Here is a 17,452-nt window from a genome sequence, read left to right as displayed (position 1 = left end):
CCCTTATTAAGAATATTTTAAAAGCTGGAAATATCAATTTCTCAAAAAATAAGCTGAAGAAATTAGTAAAATGGGTTTTTTTGCATTTTCCGGATTTAAATGTTGATTCCCTGCCTGACTGGGAAAAAGTTGGTCAAGCCCTTACTGTGCAAGTTGAATCGGGGGACAGCACAGCTGGTGATTTCCTCCCCCTTTTCCTTTTAATTCGGAAAACCATATTACAGAGGAAGAAGCTTCCGGCTTTCTCCTCCTCTTACCTTCCCTCGGCACCTCCACAGGAACGCTTGTCCCAAGCATTACAAGCAGACAAAAACTGCCTGTACCCTTCCCTCCCCGCAGAAAACCCTGAAAAATATAGCTTTAAATCCTCCCTGCAAGGAGGGGAGAGCTCTGCTGAATTTACTCAAGAACATGTGCAGGGCCAAGATGGCGCCGGCCACGTGTTAGCCGGCCACATGGTGAATCTTCCTGTGTATTCCCTTTCTCCTACCCATAATCCCCCCCAGCCCTGCCTGGCCCCACCCTATGACCCTGTCCCCCGAGGCTGCAACCCTATCCCCTGTTCCTCCAGCCCCTGTCCCGTGGGGAGGGGGGGCGGAGAGGGAGAGAGTTATACCCCTTGCTCCTGCAGAGGGGCAGGGAGAGGGGTGTCCCGGCTCTGCCCCCCGATGGGGGGGTGCCAGCCTCCCGGACCTGACGTGGGGTGGGGGGAGACCCCGAGACCCGGCATGGGGGGGGGTGGAACCCCGAGGCCCGGTGTGGGGGGGGGTGGGACCCCGAGACCCGGCATGGCGGGGGGGGAGACCCCGAGACCCGGCATGGGGGGGGGTAGAACCCTGAAGCCCGGCGTGGGGGGGAGCGCCCCCCCGCCCGGCTCCTGCGGGGGCGGGGCTGGGGGCGGAGATGGGGCGGAAACCGGAGGCGGGGCTGGGGGCTGGGCCGAAGGGGGGGTGAGGGGCGGAGCCCCTCCCATTTCCCACGGTCTGGGGGGCGGGGCTGGGGGCGGAGCCGAGTGGGGGCTGAGGGGCGGGGCCCCGCCCAGTTCCCACGGTCCGGGGGGCGGGGCCGAGACCGAGCAGGGAGGTGAGGTTGCCTCACCACATTCCAAAGGCGGGTGTGGTTGTGCTGCTGCAAATTGCCCTGATGGCCCCTGGGGACGCCCCGGGGGATGGAAGGGTGGAACCTCACAGCCTGCTCCCAGTGTGGAGCCACATGGTGCCCCTGGGGAATGGGGGAATATGGGCTTCCCCGATGTCCGAGCAGGACAAGCCCTTCCCCCCGCCCAGCTCAATACAACTGAGAATGGAAAACTAAATAGTTTTAATTCAGCCTTTTTCCCCACTGTTGCTCCTGTCACCTTTACTGGAACGAGACCTCAAAACCGTACTTACAAACCGTTTTCATACCAAGACAAAAAAGAAATTTGCAAAGTACAAAGAGAATTTGGCCGTAATAGTGAAATATTTAAAAGCATTGTTAAAACAACATTAACCTCAAATGATTTAGTTCCTACAGATATTAAAGATCTTTTTAAGTGTTTGCTTACACCATCTGAATTTGAATTATGGGAAAACACATGGAAGCGGTTTCTAAAAAACATACTGGTGGAATTATTAAAAACTAATCCCCAATATGTAGATTTATTAAATAATCCTATTTCTTTAGAGCATTTATGCGGTGAAGGAGTATGGGAAAAACCTGAGGACCAAACTAGGGCATTGCCAAAAGCTGTGATAGATAAAATCACTACAGCTGCAGAAAAGGCTTTCACACAGCTACCTACAGCTGACACTAAGGGCAGTTATATTAATGTAAAACAAATGCCCTCAGAAGGATTCCTGCAATTCTTAGACCGATTAAGAGAACAAGTCTCCCGTCAGGTAGAAGACCCTGTGGTACAGACAGAGTTAGTCAAGGAACTTGCTCAGAGAAATGCTAATGAATCTTGCCGTAGAATTATTTTAGGTTTGCCTGTGGATCCCCCTCCGACCCTGGCACAGATGTCAGCGGCCTGTGCAAAGAAAGCAGAGATGTTTTCGCAAGAAAAGAGACCTCCCTGGACCACCCCAAGACCTGTTGCTGCAGTTTCATCTGAGACAAGGAATGAACAGATGACGCCTGACCAGCAACAGCGAATTTGTTTTTATTGCAGAAAACCAGGACACTTTGCTAAAAACTGTCCTTTAAAACAACAGAAACACATGGATACCAGCTTGCCAAAAAACTTACATCACAGCGCTTATCCACTCAGCGTGCAGACATAAATGAAGTGGAAACGAATCTCTGTCCTTTAATAAAAAGGGGGAAGGGGGGTGAAAAACTGCAAAACTATAATTGTGAAAAACGTTTGCCTAATAAGGTCTGGCAACCGCAAAAGCGATTCAGACTTGTAACTTCTAAAGCTTTTTGTTTCAGATCTGACCGCTGGACTGTCGTGGGAGTAGATTTGCAGGATAATTCACAAGACCTGGCTGGACTGGATAGTAGGTATTTTGTTATTGGAGACACAGCACACACACCAATAGAGATTGAGGTGGCTCCCATGACAATCACAGGAGGCCTAACACACCTCACTCTCTTAGCTAGGTGCCCCCAACCACCTTTCTATATAGACAAAGGGCAGGTAATAGCCCAGGTAATCCCTGTTCCAACAGAAGTCCCAGTAGATGACAAAGCACCGGGAGTTTACTGGGCAGAAGTAGTGGGTGAAAACAAGCCAATTATAGGATGCAATTTAACACATAAATCAGAACATCTCCATGTAGAAGGGTTAATTGACACTGGGGCAGATGTGACCATCATACCGGAAAAGGTGTGGCCATCACACTGGGAACTACAACCAGTGGCAGGAAAAATACAAGGTGTTGGAGGGATGAAACTGGCAAAAATTGCTAGAGATATCGTCCAGATCGAAGGTCCGGATGGTAGGATTGCTAGTGTCCGACCTTTTGTAATTGACTACAAGTGCCCCCTGTGGGGAAGAGATACCATGTTGCAGTGGGGGGTAAAACTCACTATTCCTGAGACACCTCAGGATTTTTAATAGAGGCCACTGTACAGCGTCCTGTCCAAAAATTATCTTGGCTAGATAATGATCCAATTTGGGTGAACCAGTGGCCTCTCAGCAAACAAAAACTTGGGGCGCTAGAAAAATTAGTGGAAGAAGAATTGGCTAAGGGACACATAGTAGAAACAACCAGCCCTTGGAATTCCCCGGTGTTTGTAATAAAAAAGCCAGGGAAAGACAAATGGCGTCTCCTTCAAGATTTAAGAGAAATAAACAAAAAAATACAAAACATGGGATCTCTCCAACCAGGAATGCCCTCCCCAACCATGCTACCACAAGATTGGCTACTAGCAGTACTGGATATTAAAGATTGCTTTTTTCAAATTCCCCTGCATCCAGAGGATGCACCAAGGTTTGCCTTTTCCATTCCTACCATTAACAGGGAAGCCCCAATGAAACGGTACCACTGGACAGTATTACCTCAGGGGATGAAAGCCAGCCCCTTCATCTGCCAGTGGTATGTGGGGTCATTGCTGTCCTCAGTGCGTGCTGAAAAGAGAGAAGCTATCATTTTGCATTATATGGACGATATTTTAATATGCTGTCCCAATAACAACATACTGAAAGACACCCTTGACCTAGTGGTTAAAGTTTTAACCTCTGCTGGATTCCAATTGCAGGAAGACAAAGTTCAGAGGATGCCACCTTGGAAATATCTGGGCCTGCAAATTACAGCACGGACTGTTGTTCCACAAAAATTGGAAATTATTGGTAATCCTAAAACTCTAGCAGATCTTCATTCTCTATGCGGGTCACTAAACTGGGTCAGACCCTGGCTAGGTCTCACCAATGAAGACCTGGGCCCCCTACTCAATTTATTAAAAGGGGAGAGAGAGTTACTGTCTCCCAGAGTGCTAACTCCAGAAGCAAAAACTGTAATTGAAAAGGCACAAAAGGCCTTGACAGAAAGACAGGCACACCGCTTCAAACCTGAGCTGCCTTTCAAATTTATTGTCCTGGGAAAATTGCCACACCTACATGGGTTAATATTCCAATGGGCTGAAGGGCAGAGAGACCCACTCTTAATAATAGAATGGGTCTTCCTCTCCCATCAAAGACCCAAGACTATCACCAAGCCACAAGAGCTGATGGCTCAGCTGATTCAAAAGGCCAGGGTAAGGCTGCGGGAACTGGCAGGTTGTGACTTTATGTGTATTCACCTCCCAGTCAGGCTCTCTGGAGAAGGGAAAAACTCCCCTGAGAGACTGACCAAAGAGATGTTTGAGCATCTGCTGCAGAGCAATGCTAACCTCCAGTTAGCTCTGGACAGCTACAGTGGGCAAATTTCAGTTCATGCACCATCACACAAATTGTTTCATGAGGAATTCCATCTCATTCCTTGTGAGAAAAGGAGCCGGAGGCCACTCAAAGCTCTCACAGTGTTCACTGATGCATCTGGGACATCTCACAAGTCGGTGATGACTTGGAGAAATCCACAGACTCAGCTTTGGGAAGCTGATGTTGAGTTTGTAGAGGGGTCACCCCAGATAGCTGAACTAGCTGCGGTCGTGAGAGCCTTTGAAAAATTTTCAGAACCGATTAATTTAGTTACTGACTCAGCCTACGTAGCAGGAGTGGTGTCCAGAGCGGAACAGGCAGTTGTCAAGGACATTGAGAACGAACATCTCTTTAGATTGCTTTCAAAACTGATTTACTTAGTCTCGAATAGAGAACAACCTTTCTATGTGATGCATATAAGATCGCACACCCCATTGCCAGGTGAAATCGCTGAGGGGAACCGGAAGGCTGATTCCCTTGCTGCCCCAGCCGAAAAGGTATGTCTCCCTGATGTGTTTCAGCAGGCAAAAATAAGTCACCAGCAATATCATCAAAATGTGCCAGGACTGATTCGTCAGTTCCAGCTGACACGGAATCAGGCCAAAGCCATCGTGGCTACCTGTCCCAATTGTCAGCTCCAGGCAGTGCCATCATTAGGCATCGGAGTTAATCCCAGAGGCCTTAAGAGCTGTGAAGTGTGGCAAACAGATATCACTCACATTCCCAGTTTTGGTCGCCTGAAGTATGTACATGTGAGTATTGATACATACTCAGGAGCGGTGTATGCCTCTGCTCATGCAGGAGAAAAGTCTGTACATGCTAAACAACACTTAGTACAGGCCTTTTCTGTATTGGGAATCCCTAAAGAAATTAAAACAGATAATGGCCCAGCGTATAAATCCAAGGAGTTCCTGGAATTTGTCCAGCAGTGGGGAGTGGAACATAAAACTGGCATCCCCCACTCCCCCACAGGTCAGGCTGTAATCGAGCGTACGCACCAGACGCTCAAACAAGTCCTAGCCAGGCAAGGTAGCGAAGCAGTGTGGATGTCTCCCCAACAGAAACTATGTAAAGCTCTGTTTACTATTAATTTCCTAAACTGCTCATTTGAAAACATGAATCCTCCTGTAACTCGGCATTTTAACAGTAGTGATCAGTTTAAATTGTCACAGCATCCACCGGTGTTAATCAGAGACCCTGAAACTTGGCAAACCAAGGGTCCCTATGAACTTGTCACCTGGGGGCGTGGCTACGCGTGTGTATCCACCCCTTCAGGCCCCCGATGGATTCCTCAGAAATGGGTAAAAACTTTTATTCCAAAGAATCCAGCACCAGCAAGAAGAGAAGAGAAGCAAGTAGCTGTTGCTTCCAAAAGAAGACGCCGCTGAAGAGAGCAAGAAGAAACCTGCATACTGTAACTGTAAATATGTTTTAAAGAATGTCTGTTTCCTTTTTTTTAGAAATAACCTACCTCTTACTCAAATCCATGATGAGCCTTAAGCCTGCTGTCATCCTGCTCGCACTGAGCAGCCTGACAACAGCCTGGATCGTCCCACAGCCACGTCAAAACGTCTGGGTGACCCTGGCACAAACACTCCAACAGGAAAACATATGTCTATCGACCGCAGCAGCAAAAAATCCTATGTCTACCTGCCTGGTAGGAATTCCATTGCAGCATGATGAATTCACACACAGCTTTAGTACACTGACTCCTGAGGCAGATAATAAACTACACAGCACTCATGTAGAAGCAGAGTTAAGAAACCCTGTCGAGGAGTGGCTACCCCATTTTCCTAAGGCAACCCAGGAACCCCAGGAGTTAGAGTTGCTGGGTTCCTCCCCAGCATCATACTGTGTACACTTTAGAGTTAGTCCTCCAACTCATAAAGAAACATTCCACCATATAGTACAACATAGAGAAGAGTTCACAGCAAAAAAGTGGTGCCATGTACTAAGCTACATCAAAGTGCACTCTTCAGTTCATCCACATCCCAAAAGCCTCCCCAAAGGACTGTTCCTCATTTGTGGGGACCGTGCATGGGCAGGAATTCCATCCCGTCTCCTTGGAGGGCCGTGTACCATAGGGCGTCTGTCACTGTTAGCGCCCAATCAAACATTAATTGGCGAGTTAAAACATAAATACATAAAAACAATTTGACCAAAAAAATTCAAAAGAGAAGTGCTACAAAATTAGATGAAAATTGTGACTCAGAAATTTTCCATTGGTCAAAATCAAAAAGGATTGCTGCATCCATTTTTCTTCCCTGGGTAGCTGCAGCTAAAGCCCTAGGTGAATTGGGACACCTAGAATGCTGGGTAGTAAAACAAGCGAATTTAACATCCAATGCCATAAGTGCCCTCCTAGAAGATGAGGAAATTACCAGGCAGGCGACACTTCAAAACCGTGCTGCAATAGACTTTCTCCTATTGCTCCACGGGCACGAGTGCCAAGAGTTTGAAGGTCTTTGCTGTATGGATCTAACATCGAAGGCTCCTAACATCCATGCCACTCTCCGAGAGATGAAAAGCATGATCGGACAAGTCAAGCAAGAAGCTGATGACTGGTTCAATGGACTGTTTAAGAACTGGGGGCTCTCGGGGTGGTGGGCTTCAGTAGTGAAAACTATTCTGTCACTGCTAGTCATTGTTTTGCTGACGGTGTTAGTGTTTGGAGTGCTAAGCAAAATACTGTACAGAAGCATAGTTAAGCTAGTCTCAACTACCTCAGATGTCAACCATATAGAGTTGGCAGACCGGAGTAACCCTCACCAACCTACAAATGGGAATTGGTGGGCCACTTCGGGTCAGTAAGTAGTATAAGCTCATTACCTTTCATTTAATTACATATGTTAAAGTAGGGGCAGATGTGGTAGTGCATATTTCTGGGAGTTACTGTGTTTCTCTGTGACGTGTTTTTCCCCTCCCCTCCCTTATCCCTGAAACGTTACCCCATTGGTTGGCGCTATATGTCCCCCCGCCCCTCTCCCGAGGTTTGAAAGAGTCCGGGAAAGAGTAACCCGGCCTCTTCTCTCTCTGGCAGCTAGCCAGAATAAACATCTTCTGATCCCCTGGAGGGAGAAGCAGCACCTTTTGGTCTTTTCTCGGTCTCGAGGAGCCTCTCTGACCCCTCCATTCGACAGAGCTAGCGTGGATTTACTTCGGGGGGCAAAGGGAAGGTCTCCTCACTGATGAACACTCCATAAAGTGTGTTTTGCTGTTTAAGTCCTTGCTTTGCTGATAATCTTTTGTACTCTAAGACCGACTAAAAGAACCACATCACGAATCCCACCTTGCGGATCGTGACAGGGAGCTGCATCCAGATTATTTCATGTGAATCGCCTGAGTTGTCCAGCTGCCTCTGTGCCCCGTCCTCGGGAGTTTGTGGCCCAGGCACGGCATGCAAGAGCTGTGGCACACCATGGGTACATGAAATTAAGTGGTAAGGCTGACATGCCAAAGCAGCATTTTCTAGGCACAGCTCCTAGGAAACTTCACAGGGAATTGCATACAATATTTGTGGCATTAGAAAGTGTTATAATTCACTGCTCTTATATGACCACCAGCTGCTAGCTTAAACCTACTACAATTTCTGCTCTAGAACAACCAAGCTGAAAGGTAGAATTAAACTCCTTGTGATGGTAATCCCCTTTTTCATATATTTGCACAATATCTAGTGCAGTGGGGCACTAATAACAATAGGAAGTTTTAGCTTTTAATTTTAACCTTCAGTCTGTCTGGGTTAGCATTTGCCTTTAAGGTGACTTAACATTTTGCATGTAATTACAGTCTCTGGATCTTTGAAAAGAGCTGTTTCTCTTGAGTTTTCTGAGTGGAATAAAATACATTTATTAGCCTGTGACCTTTTTTAAATCCCTCTCCCATATGGTATTCATGTGGCATCACATATAACAATGTAGGATAATAACCTGCATAAGATGGGCTATCATGAATATTGATGAACAGGGTAATTAAGATCTCTGTGTATGGTGCATGACTACATATGGGTAACCTATTGATGCAATTTCTTAAGATTAAATCAAAATAATACACGATAAACATAAGAGTTCTACCGGCTTATCTGATATTTCAATCCATTTCATGTTTGGGAAGAACTGAAATATTAATAAGCAGAAAGATCTGTTATTCAAATTAATTCTAGCAGGAAAGAAAACAATTTCGCCCTTTTTTTCTTTACCTGTTGACTTGTGGGACGGATGACAAGCTGATATGTTTCCCTGGAGGCTAACATCTCATGTTCCAGAATACAGGCTTTCATTAAAAAATGATGACTTGTGAGGAGATGTTCATATTCATGTGAACACAGTGCAGATGCTCATCTTCTCTAGTGCCTACAGAGAGCCTGAAACAACCAGTGTGACAAACAAAGCACAGCTGAAACAGCCGACAGCAACTCCAGCATCAGTGATGAGGATTTATTCGTGTTCTTGTTGGGTTTGATCTGCCAGCACTATAAAAACTCCGGGGTCACTGATGGATAGATGCTCTGAATCCTCCATCAAGGCCGGTCCAGCACTGTGATGAGCAATGTGTGATGGTCACTCAAGCTCCATCTCCAGGTTAACCACACTTTTTGCCCTCACTGCTCACAGAATGCGTCTGCTTCACTCTGGTGATTTAAGGGCTTCTTCTAATTTCCATCCTAACTTTCTGCACCAATTTTACCCAATTGTTATTATGCCAAAAATCTCTTTTTCTTAAATAGTTGTGAGCTACCACTGCATATTAATGTCTCCCCCTTGAGTGCTGCAGCTATATCAGCTCTCAACCTTCACCTCGACTATCATGCTGTGTATTCACCTGATCATGGGGACAGCTCTTCTCTCCACCTCTTCCACTTGGAATCACTTTCCCCAAACTTTAACCAGCCTTCCAAGTGAGGGTGTACCTCAGCCATATGAACAAGCATCAACACTTCCATACATCCACCTCTTCTTTTCCTGTCTGAAAACTGCTTGCAGTATTTTCCAGACAACTCACTTTGGCTGCTGACAGACAATCCCTAACTTTGACTGGTCCCCACGTCCTTTCTCACCTCAGTGATTGCCAGCTGATGAGCTCTCAGTTTGGAGCAGACAGTGCTATCATTGATCCTGCAGCGTTACCTTGCATGCTGAGTAGCCTCCCTCTGCAAACTCCTCTGGTTCTTGCTCTTTGTTTGTTGCCACAGGGAAGCGGGGCTGTGCTTTAGGTGCTGCGTGTTCAGGAGCACACAAGGCAGGGGGGATTTTTTATACAGGAGAAAGTGAAGGGTGTGAGGAAGTTGAAGGCAGTGCTAAAGCATTCTGCTTTTTTAAAAAAATAAAAAGAAAAAACTCACCTAAATTACCCATTTTCTCCAGAGTTACTTCTGCCAAGGGAAAGGAAAGATGAAACTGTGATGATTTTTCCAGCTGACTGTGAATGACATTCTGCTTTGGGAAGTGTTTGGATTACTGCTTACCTGAAGTGCTGGATATGGCAGCATGTTTTCCCTCTTTGCAATGTACAAGACTATTTTAGAACTTCTCTTTTGTTATTGGTGTGGAAAACAAATGGATTTTAGGGTAATAATACAGATTCTTAACTCTATTTTATTACATATTCTAAAATCAATTTTTAACAGAAGTTTTAATTATACATTACTTTCTTTAAAAGGGCAGAGGTACTTCAGATTGTTGATTGTGCTTGCAGAGACTTGGTTTCTTTTTCATTTTCATTTTCTATCCCCATTATCCCTTTCCTGTAACCAATTTCAGTATTGCTAAGGAGCTTTCACTCAAATTGACAAACATTCGTAAAAACTCACTAAAATTAATACATTCTGAATCAATGCTGCTATTATTTTTTTTTTTTTTTGTATATTTATTAACTTGGAACCTCTGACCCTGATATAATGGGAAGGAAGAGTCTTTTCTCTCTTTGCATAAGCAAATTTCTTGGTAAATTGCAGCAGAAAATGCTCAGTCCTCCTCATTAATGGATCTGTCTTACACTTCACATGGCATGACTTGAGCAGTAAAGGGTGGGTTTGCAGCTTACACCACACACACCTAATGAATTCCTGAGCTGCTTGAATTGCAGAGCTGCCCATTTGATCATCGTGCAAAGATGACAGTGGTCTCGATACCCTGATTAACGTGGAACAAAACATATTTATAACAATAGTTTATTCTAAGCCTGGAGATAAAACTGCCTTTCTGCTGCCAAGCAGTCAGCACCCACGGCATGCAATTAGCAACTTCCTTCCACTGCTTTGAAAGACATCATGCATGCAGATAGTGGGATTTTTTAGGCTAAGTTATTGAAAATTAAATAGAAAGTTGTGAAAAGGAACAATAAATGGGTTTTCCATCTGAAAGCCAGTGGCTTTATAGGGAAAATCCGTAAGTGTGGCTGGTTTCCTGTATTGTTTGTTACAGAATAGTCATTACACACTTCACAAGTGAAGGGTATTGTAATCACAGTAATGGAAAAATGTAGCTCAGTTGTAAACTTGAACAGTGTTGGGGTTTTTTTGTTTCTGAGATAGCCTCTTAGCTGATTACATTTTTGACCACAAGCATTTCTTAAATGTTAGGCCACATTTTTCTCCTCATTATATAGATGAAACTTGTAAAGAAAACCTTTTCCAGTTTCACAAGTTTCTGATTAATCCAAAGAGCATTATAAATCTACAATAAGTTTGCCTTTTGACTAGCAGCATTTGTAATAGCTTTAAAAAAGTAATCATTAAATGACTAATAACAAGCAATTGCCTTGATGCTCCTTGTTTTCAAATACCTATCTCAATTTAATGTCTTCCTGCAAGAAATTGTCAACAAAAATAATACAAATAAAAATGAGTGTTTGGTTAAAAGATGTCTCTAAACTTTGAAGTGGCAGGACTGGAAGAAGTATTTCTTTATTAATGGAAAAGTGTTGCTATTACAAGTAACGCTCCAAACGATGACGACCCTTCTGACGTGTAGTGTAATCAGTCTGTACATGGTATGAGCAACCTGTGCTGGGAGTTGGAGTAATGATCACCATACCAAAAATAACCAAAATTTTGCACAGGTTTCAGCAGGACCAGGCGTTCATTTGCAGATGTAGAGCCATGCAGGGCTTAGAACCATTTCTTGCAGCAATTGCCTGAAAGTGCTAAGACCCTGAGACAGAGTGGGATTCAGTTCATTTGAGGAAGAGAGATTGCTGATGGTGCAGAAGGATGTGGAACAGGTGAAGACTTGAGCTGGAAGCAAAACATGAATGGGAAAGGGAGCATTTGTGTGTAGAGGCCGGCAGTGAGAAAGGCAGAAAGCTGAGTCCTTAGTTCACGGTGGAGCCTAGCAGTTGTCTAGATGTGCCTCTGGTTTGCCTGCAGTTCAGTAGGTTTTCCTCCTCCCTAATTTCTTGTCTGGATTTACTACTCATTTTCCAATTTTTTTGGTCAAGTACTGTGTGCCAGGCAGAAATGCTGGCCAGAAGCGCAGTCAGCGGTGTCCTAAGATGTATTGCTCAAAGAACGGCTAAGACATCACTCCCAGTTCACGCTGCATTGACAGCTCAAGAGCAAAGAGCCTGAAAAGTAGAACCAAGGATGATGAAAGCTGTTCATATTCCTACCAAAAGCGCATGGCGCTGCAGCTGGTGACGCTCTGTGCCACAGCCCTCAGCTGTGAGGTGTCTAGCACATCTCGGTGAGCAACCAAGTGCTTCCGAGGACAAGCGCTCTCCCACACGTTTCTGTCCAGGCTGGCCAGCGATAGCCTAAAAACAGCTGCTCAGAGAGAAGGGTAGGAGAGAAACTGTGAGTTTGAGCTCACAGCTGAGAATTTTAGTCACTTGACTTCCACCCCATGCTTTCTAGCCTGTTCTAAGAAAAGTAGAGTCCCCAGAACAAGACTCTGTCAGGATATTCTCCCAGTGGAGAAGCTTATGTACAGTTAACGTTCTTATCCCCTTTGTAAACTTGTACCCCTTGTTTACTCCGATGGTTATGTTATAAATGCAGAGGCAAATTAAAGATTAACAAAGATTAATTTATTATAAATTAATAAAGCAACAAAACAGTGAGGAGAAAAAACCACAATAAATGGACAGCGCAGCGCTGGGTGGACAGGGTCTATACGCAAGGTATAGGTGTTCCCAAATCCACGTCTGAGGGTCCTCTGGCCTGGGTTTTTATAGGGATTTTATGTCCCCAGGCTAGAATTCCAACCAGTTTCCATTCACCAAATGTCCCTGATTGTCGGGTGAATGGATTTCCTGGCCTAGAACATTGAGTCAGTAAGTATCCGGGCAGAGTCTCCTCAAATGTAAAGTGAGTCTGTATGTATTTTAACATATTTCATCACAGCAGGATTGAGAGATCCGGGCTGGTGCCGATGGATATCTCAGAGGAATAGTCTCTTCTTTGTCTTTCTTGATTGAGTTTCAGTAGTATGGGTTTGGCAGGTGTGGTGTTCGGTTCTGGCAACGACCATCTTCCTGGGGCTCGTCCCTTTTGTCTTGCTTGATGGTCTCCGGCCGAAATCGGCCGGGCGTTGCCTTTCTCTGGAGGTAGACTTTTAGGCTGGTTCTTTTGTTTCTGTGATGGCCTGTGTCCTGTCTTTTCCTCCGAGTTGATGAGTCTGCTGAAACCTGTTATCTGGGGGGGTTCTTTTGCAATTCGTGGTTTTTGGAAAAGGAATTCTATCTCGACCGGGAGGAGAATTCCTTATTCCATACTTACATTTAGTTATAATTATACATACTTTATTTAAACTTCTTATTCCGAATTTTTATTTACCCAATTCTTTATTACAGTTATTAGTAAGGTTAATTACTTACCAGTTTCTGAAGTGTTTTAAAGGTTCTTATGAGACATTCCTGTACCCTTTCCCTTACTTCCTTGCTATTATATAACAAAGCAGCTCCCATAGAAGCTGTGCCACACTAGAACAAAGAAACTCCCAGGAAGCTGTGCAACTGAGTAGTGTGCAAAGTAAGGCATGCAAGGCACCAAAACAACGAGCTAAGAGAGGAATAAAAGGACAATGAAACATATTCTAGCAAGCTATGATGAAAGATCATCTCCCTGCATCACCTAAACCTGCTTAGAAACCATCTTCCTGCCATCACCATGACCTAAAGAGGACAGGAATGGCCTGACACCCCTAGACAGTGAACCTGAACAAGAGGCCTCCTGGCTACTTTCCTGAGGACGGAAGCCCCAGCTCTGCAGTGTGTGCTGCAAAGCTGAATTGTGTCTCCTCCTTGGAGCTGACAGTGTGGGAATGGCTGTGGTGCAAGCAACCCCTTGGGCCCCCCCCCCCACCCCAAGAGCCAAATCCTAATAAAAGCATCAAACAGGAGTCTTGCCTCCTGGCCAATTTGTTTCAATTACCGTGTGCCGCACGGGCTGCGGCCGAGGGGGCCTGGACCCAGCCGGAGCTCCTCCCAGAGCCCAGCGGACTCCAGCTCAGCGGGGGCCGCAGCGGGGCACGGCTTAGGCTTGGCAAGGTGTGAGCAGCCGTGGTCCGGCCCAGCCTCAACCGGGGTCCCGCAGCCTCCCGTCCCCACCCGGTCACTGCCAAGGCTGGCCCGGCCCCACCAGGCCGAGCCTGTGTGACTCAGCCCTTCTGGGACACAGGGCCAGAAAGACTTCAGCCCTGAAGCAGCAGGCTTTGAGTTCAAGCCTTGGGAAGTGCTTGCCAAAGGCTTAATGGCAATTCATACGTTCATCAAGTCACCCCACTGAAAGTTATGTTTCTAGAATCTTCCCGTATCTCTCCCCAGACTGATTGCAATTCATCACAGTATTTTGCAGCTTTCTAACCCCAGCCTGTGTCTGGACCCATGCCCTCAGACTGCGCCCTCACACCTCCCCTAGATATTGTTCTGTCTGCCCCTAGTCCTGGTCTTTGCACTTTGTTCCTGTGCTGCACAGGCTTTATGGGCCTCATCCCTACTTGATTTTCCTATTCCAGTTGGTTTTGGGGACTCCACGGCACTCGCTCCTTTAATTTTCTCCTCGGTTGTCTGGGTGTCAGGGGACCCTGAAGTTTTAAGGATTGTTGCGGCCACTGTCAGCACGACTGTAAGGGCCGCAGTGCAGCGGGGCCTGGCCCGACCGGCAGCCAAATACCTCCTCAAAGGTGGAAGCAAGAGAGAGATTTCCCGGGCTTGCTTGTCTGCAAAATGTCAATCTCACAGAGGTGGATCCAGCTTTTTAAATGCTTTAATAGGTAGTCAGTTCCCACAGCTAGCCAGCTCTTGGATTTTGCTTGGCACAGAGGCAGCTCTCGCTTAGCAGCTCCTCTCAGTAACATCATTTCCATGGGGGGCTTCTTCCCTGCTCACCAAACAGCAATTCATGCAAAAGCAGCACAAACTGTTCTTCCTGTCCTCCTGTCTTTGCTAGAGAGTGCCTTTCAAAGGGATAATAAATTGGGAGCGAGGGGGTTTACATTTTCCATTGCAAAGGAGCCTCCTGCCTCCCTTAGCAGGCCCCTGTCTTTCAAACAAAGACACACACGGTCTCCTTTTGCACCTTCATTTGGCCCCAGCCACTCCTGATCATTTGAAGGAGCGACTCAGAAAAGGGGCGGCAATCCCCCAAGGCCAGAGCTGCTCCAGGCTGCTCCTGGTGCCTTGGGCTTTTGAAGGGGTGCCGCGGTGGCCTTTGTGACACAGGCACGGGGTGCCGCGGTGGCCTTTGTGACACAGGCACGGGGTGCCGGGGTGGCCTTTGTGACACAGGCACGATGGGTCAGGGGCTGTGGTGACACGGGACCTTGCGGTGCCCAAAGTCCATTGTGACATGGCAGAGCCCCTCCCCAGCTGGGGAGTATATAAAGGGCTTGCGGGGCCCGGGTCTGTCCCAGGACAGTGGCTGTGTCCAGGTACCTGTGTGCGCCAGAGGACTGCAGGCATGCAGGAGGAGAAGGCAAAGCCCAAGTCCCAGCCCCACAGGCCCTGGCCCGGCTCACAGAGAGCCCAAGCCTTGAGGGAGCAGCAGGAGGAGGCTGAGAGGGCAGGCAGAGGGAGGAGAGGAGCCGTGGAGTCCTGCGCTGAGGAAGAGGCAGAGGTCTGCCAAGGAGAAATGAACAAGTTCCAGCAAGGGACTCCAGGGGAAGCCTGCACTCAGCCACAGCTGTGCCCAGGAGAAGCCCATAGCTGCCAGGAGCTCTCTGAGTGGGAAGAAGGCCTTGAGCAAGAGCTGGTCCAAGTATGGGGGAGCTCCTGGCATTTCTGGGACTGGGATGAGGGCAAGGAGCAAGAGCCCTCCCCACTTGTCTCCGAGTGGGACGAGTGCAGGGAGCAGGAGCTGTGGCAGGCAGACAGCGATCACTGTCAGGAATTTTCAGATTGGGAAGAATCTCCTGAGCAGCGGCTGTCCCCAGGAGAAGGCACGAGCTGCCGGGCACTCTTGGACTGGGAAGCTTGCCACAAGCAAGAGCTGTCCCTGGATGGCCAGGAGGTGACTGGAGGCAAAGCAAAGAGAAAATCCTCCAGGTCCAGCTGGGATGATGACACTGATGGAGAACTGGCTCAGGACAGCAGGGAATACTGTGACATCCTGTGCAGCCAGCTCAAGGCCTGGCAGCGGGAGGACGATGACTGGGATGAGGTGAGCGTCCTGGAGCTGCACGAGGAAGGAGAAGAGGCCAGGCAGCAGAGACTGGCAGATTTAGCCCAAGAGGGAAGCCTGCTGCCTGTCCCTCGAGCAGCTTGGGTGGAGAGCCAGGAACCCGAGCTGTGCCCACAAGAGCAACTCTGTGCCAGGCCTGGCCCTCTGGCAGCCCAAGCCACAGTGGAAGATGTCTCTTCTCCTGGGCAGCCACTTCCCCACAGGAAAGGCCGCTCGCTCTTGAGGCGGGGGCTGCGGGCGCTGCGGGGGCTGTTCCGCTGCCCCTGCCTGGCGGCACAGCCACAGGATTAGCGCCCGCTGGCAGCAGCACCAGGCTGCAGATGGCGGCTGCCCCGCGGCCTGCCCGGTGCCCCGAAGTAGCCGCACGGGCTGCCCCGGCCTGCGCTGGCCCTGCGGCCGCTCTGCGGCACCCCCGGGGCGGCTCCCCGAGGGCACACGGCAGCCCAAAGCGGCACCCAAAGGGGGACCCTCACTGCCGGGGCTCAGCGCCGCATCCCGGCCCATCATCCGGCCAGGAAGGCACCTGGAAAGTCATCGGCTCCCAGCGGCAGCCTGGCACTGCCAGTGGCACCCCTGCACCGGATCCCCAAGGGCCACAGCCACACGGCTCTTGGCCCTTTGCAGGGACACTGGCTCCAGCTCCTCCCTGCTGGACTCCAAGGCCATTTCTTCTCCTTCGGAAAGGACTTTGCTGTTCCTGTGGCACTTTGGCCATGAGGAATGGACACAGGCAGGAGGTGTTGCTCCCAGGACATGACGGCGGCCTGCTGGACTGCAACACACACAATTCTAACAAAAGAAAAGAAAGTTGTATTTAGGAAGTAGTAGTAGGAAAGAAAAAAACCCAACCCCCGCCCCCCCCCCCCCTACTAAAACCTGCATAAGACCCTCCAGAAACCAAAAAATGATAAAGAATAAGAATAGGAATATTAGGAAGAAGAGGTGGAAGCTGAAGTAGATCAAGACATAGTAGTACTTAAAACATGGAAAATTAAGAATAAGAATAAAATGTTGGAGTCTGGAATACAGAGTGTGTGCCCTTGTTTCTGATACTTAGTTATAAGATCCAGTTATAAGTTCCCCCAGGCAGGGCAGGTCCCTGGGTGCTGCCCCTGGCCCAGATAGTTTTCAGATGGGAAACACTATCAGAAGTAAGGTTTTAGAAGACAAAATGTCTTCCCTGCTGACAGCACCGTAAGGAATAGCTGCAGGGCAGAGTTTTAAAAACAGAGGTTGTCTTGACCTCTCTACAGCCTTGCATGGTTCTCAGCATGATAGATCAGGGGAAAAAATATTATAGTGGGTCAGACACATCACATTGCAACAGAGATGCAACAGCACCCCTGATTTTTCCATGGTTCTGGATGACAAGAACTAGGATACTGTTACCGCTGAAGATGAATAGATCATGCGGACACAGGTGGAGGTGTGCTGAAAAGAAGAGCAGAGTTTATAGTTTATTTCCTCCCAGGATTTATAGGCTTCTGACCACA

General features: G+C 47.7%; 1 protein-coding gene across 1 annotated transcript; it reads left to right on the top strand.

Moving 5' to 3' along the window:
• Window positions 1-6,490: 6,490 nt before the first annotated feature.
• LOC147646772 (uncharacterized) lies at window positions 6,491-7,431 on the top strand (the record flags this gene model as incomplete). Its single annotated transcript, XM_086872972.1, has 1 exon — window positions 6,491-7,431. A coding segment is annotated over one exon (666 nt), but the record flags the coding sequence as incomplete, so codon positions are not given.
• Between the last annotated feature and the right edge of the window lie 10,021 nt (window positions 7,432-17,452).

Source organism: Cyanistes caeruleus, unplaced genomic scaffold (assembly GCF_971803275.1).
Source record: "Cyanistes caeruleus unplaced genomic scaffold, bCyaCae1.hap1.1 HAP1_SCAFFOLD_80, whole genome shotgun sequence".
Taxonomy (NCBI): domain Eukaryota; kingdom Metazoa; phylum Chordata; class Aves; order Passeriformes; family Paridae; genus Cyanistes; species Cyanistes caeruleus.
Note: the sequence above shows the minus strand (reverse complement) of the source record. Positions and strands in the feature narration are given on the sequence as shown.